The sequence below is a fragment of the Rhincodon typus genome, unplaced genomic scaffold (assembly GCF_021869965.1).
Source record: "Rhincodon typus isolate 14 unplaced genomic scaffold, sRhiTyp1.1 hic_rhity00007560, whole genome shotgun sequence".
Classification (NCBI taxonomy): domain Eukaryota; kingdom Metazoa; phylum Chordata; class Chondrichthyes; order Orectolobiformes; family Rhincodontidae; genus Rhincodon; species Rhincodon typus.
In genome coordinates this window covers 6,021-9,222 of record NW_025973198.1, presented here as the reverse complement: position 1 = coordinate 9,222, position 3,202 = coordinate 6,021, and the positions used below count along the sequence as shown (strand labels likewise).

General features: G+C 45.1%; 1 protein-coding gene across 1 annotated transcript; it reads right to left on the bottom strand.

Annotated features, from left to right (window-relative positions):
* Window positions 1-5: 5 nt before the first annotated feature.
* On the bottom strand, window positions 6-1,544 carry LOC125482241 (plectin-like; the record flags this gene model as incomplete). The annotated part of the gene is made up of 1 exon (XM_048594272.1): window positions 6-1,544. A coding segment is annotated over exon 1 (1,539 nt), but the record flags the coding sequence as incomplete, so codon positions are not given.
* Window positions 1,545-3,202: the final 1,658 nt, after the last annotated feature.

Here is a 3,202-nt window from a genome sequence, read left to right as displayed (position 1 = left end):
GTTTTCTTATCAATGATCTTGGATTCAAGTAACTCACTGGCAGGAACCTTGTCTCTTAGTCCGTTGAAGAGAAGCTGTTTTTTTGCTTCAGCCTCATCAATAATTGTAATGATGTATTTGATGATGCTTTCAATTGTCACTTTTCCTGATCTGTATTGTCGGATAAGGTCCCGACGTTGTTCGTCAGTGAAATACTCAGAGTTTATCAATTCCCAGATAGTGACCGTTTTACCAGAGAATTTTCCGGATGGGACAGACACTGTGGCTGTGCTGAAGATGTCACGTGTTTGCTCTGTTGTATAACCTCCCTTGTGTCTCACTGCTTCATCAGTCAATGGCAAGAGACAGAGTCCAGTTTCTGAGTCCTTTTGACACCTGTCCATCAGTTGGAAATAAGTAAGGTATTCCTGGGTATTGGGGTCAAAATATCCTTTGGTTTCATCGCTGTCACTGGCAAGTGTTCTGTTCATGTCCTCATCGATGATGCCTTGCTTATAGCCCTGCTCCAAGGGTAGACGATGACTGTTCAAAGGGTCAATGATTCCACCCGTTGCCATCTGAGCTTGCAGTAGGCATATTGCATGGTTTGCACTGATGAGATCTTTCTTCATTGCTTCAAACAGGGAGATTGTCTTTCCAGTGTAGGGATCCCTGTAACCAGTCACTGCCCTCTCTGCAGACAGCAGCTTTTCCTGAAGCTCTGGTCCAACCACAGCTTCCTTAATGGCCTCATTCACTGGCAGCTTCTTGTTTTTAATGGGGTCAATAATGAAGCCAGAAGCTGCCTGTGCCTCAAGCAGTGTTGTAGCTGTAGTGGGTTTCAATAATCCCTGCTTCATAGCCTGATAGATGCTCATTTTCTCATTTCTAGGCTCAATGATGAGACCAGCAATGCAGCTCTTGCCCTGCAGATAATTCTTGAGATTTTCCTTTTGGGAGAGTTCCTGTACTGTTAATGAACCCTTCTTCAGTTTGTCCAACTGTTTCTTGCTCAAGATACCAACTTGCTGTAGACGACCGGCCGTTACTGGCTGGCGAAGGCCAGTGAAAGTGAGTTTGGTGTCTTCACTTTCAGGAACTGAATCAACCACATCTCTGCCATTGGAAATGGCCTTCACCGGAGTCACTGTCACTTGCTCAATTGGAGCCATCTCTTTCATCTTCTTCTGTGCTTCCAGTTGCTCTCTCAGTATCCGATTTTCCTCAGCCAGCTGCTTCTCTTTCTGCTGTCTCTTCTCTTCCATTTCCTGCAATTCCTTTTGCTTAGCGTGAACCAGATCCTCTGCCTTCTTTTGCTTTCTCAATGCCTCCTCCATACTGGCCTGAAGCCTGCATTTCTCATCCTCCAGTTTCTTCATTTGTTCGCTTTGTTCATCCTTCAGGGATTGAGATTTCTTCAATTCATCTTCATAAAGTCGCTCTAACCTCTCCTTTTCCTCTTCAACCATCTTTTCCTTCTTTAGCAGGAGCTCTTTCTCGCTGATAAAGGTTTGTTGAAGAATCTGAGTGGTCTCAGCAATTTCCTTCTTCTGCCCTGCCTCCATCTGTAAGATCCGAGTACAGGAAACCAACTGTTAATGATAGATTCTGACCAAAGACAGCATAAAGACTGTTCACACATCAGGCCCAACAACCCAGAAACCTGCTCCCCAATAACCCGCTTCCCTATAGCCCCATCCCCAATAACCGCGCCCCCAATAACCCTGCCCCCAATAACCAGTCCCCAATAACATGTCCCCAATAACCCATCCAGAATAACCCCACCCCCAATAACCCGTCCCCAATGAATTGTTGCCTAACACAATAATGCATGTATGACCGCCACCTTGCTCACTGATAACTGACAAATAATTGAGAGGCAAAGGATTAAGGAGGGAGGGAGTTAAGGAGTGAAGGATGGGGTAGGGTGAAGGAGGATGGTTAGGAGGGAGGGAGGGAGGCAAGCTGAGAGGGAAGGGATACAGACTGAGAGAAGGGGTAAGAAATGAAGGAGGGGGCAATGAGGGAGGGAAGTAATGAGGGAGACGAAAGATTATCAATGAAGAAGGATGTAGGGGTCAAGGGTGGGATTACGAGGAAGGAAACAAAGGTGCAGAGTTATTGTTACTGTGTACCTGGCTTTGAATTCCACCATGGCAGAGGGCAAAATTTAAAAAGAAATCTGGAATTAAATATCAAATAATGGTGTTGGTTCTGACAAAAACCCATCTGGTTCACTAATGTCCTTTAGGGAAGGAAATCTGTCACCCTCGCCTGGTCTGGCCTACATGTGACTCCAGACCCACAGCAATGTGGTTGACTCACAACTGCCCTCTGAAATGGCCTAGCAAGCCACTCAGATGTACAAAACGCTACAAAGACTCAAACAATTGAAACCTGACAGATCACCTGGCATCGACCTAGGGACCAGAAAAGACAACAGCAGAAACAGCCCTGTCGACCCTGCAAAGTCCTCCTCACTAACATCTGGGGGTTCGTGCCAAAATTGGGAGAGCTGTCTCACAGACTAGTCAAGTAACAGCCTGACACAGTCATACTCACAGAATCATACCTTACAGACAATGTCCCAGACACCACCATCACCATCCCTGGGTATATCCTGTCCCAACGGCAGGACAGACCCAGCAGAGGGGGTGGCACAGTGGGATACAATTGGGAGGGAGTTGCTCTGGGAGTCCGCAACATTGACCCCGGACCCCATGAAGTTTCATGGCTTCAGGTTAAACATGGGCAAGGAAACCTCCTGCTGATTACCACATACCGTCCTCCCTCAGCTGATGAATCAGTATTCCTCCATGTTGAACAACACTTAGAGGAAGCACTGAGGATGGCAAAGGCACAAAATTAGAATTAGCTTTAATGTCACAAGTACTCCCATGAGTGCAGTGAAAAGTTTACAAGTCGCCACTTACAGCACCATGTTAGGTACAAAGGTACCCAGGTACAGAATCTTGAGCACAAATTTTTAGGAAAAAAATAAAGAAAAATAAAGAAATGAAAAGTCCAGCGTTACAGACCTTCAAAAGTACAAAATCATTGTAATAAATTAGAAAAATAAAGAAATAAAAAGTTCAGAATAACAGTCCTCTCATGATAGTATAATTAAAAAAAGACAGTTTTAAAAAAGAGAATTTAAGACAAGTTCTATTTCCTGGCTCTGGGCTTGAGGATCTGCCTCTATTCCTCGATTGGAATCCCACGC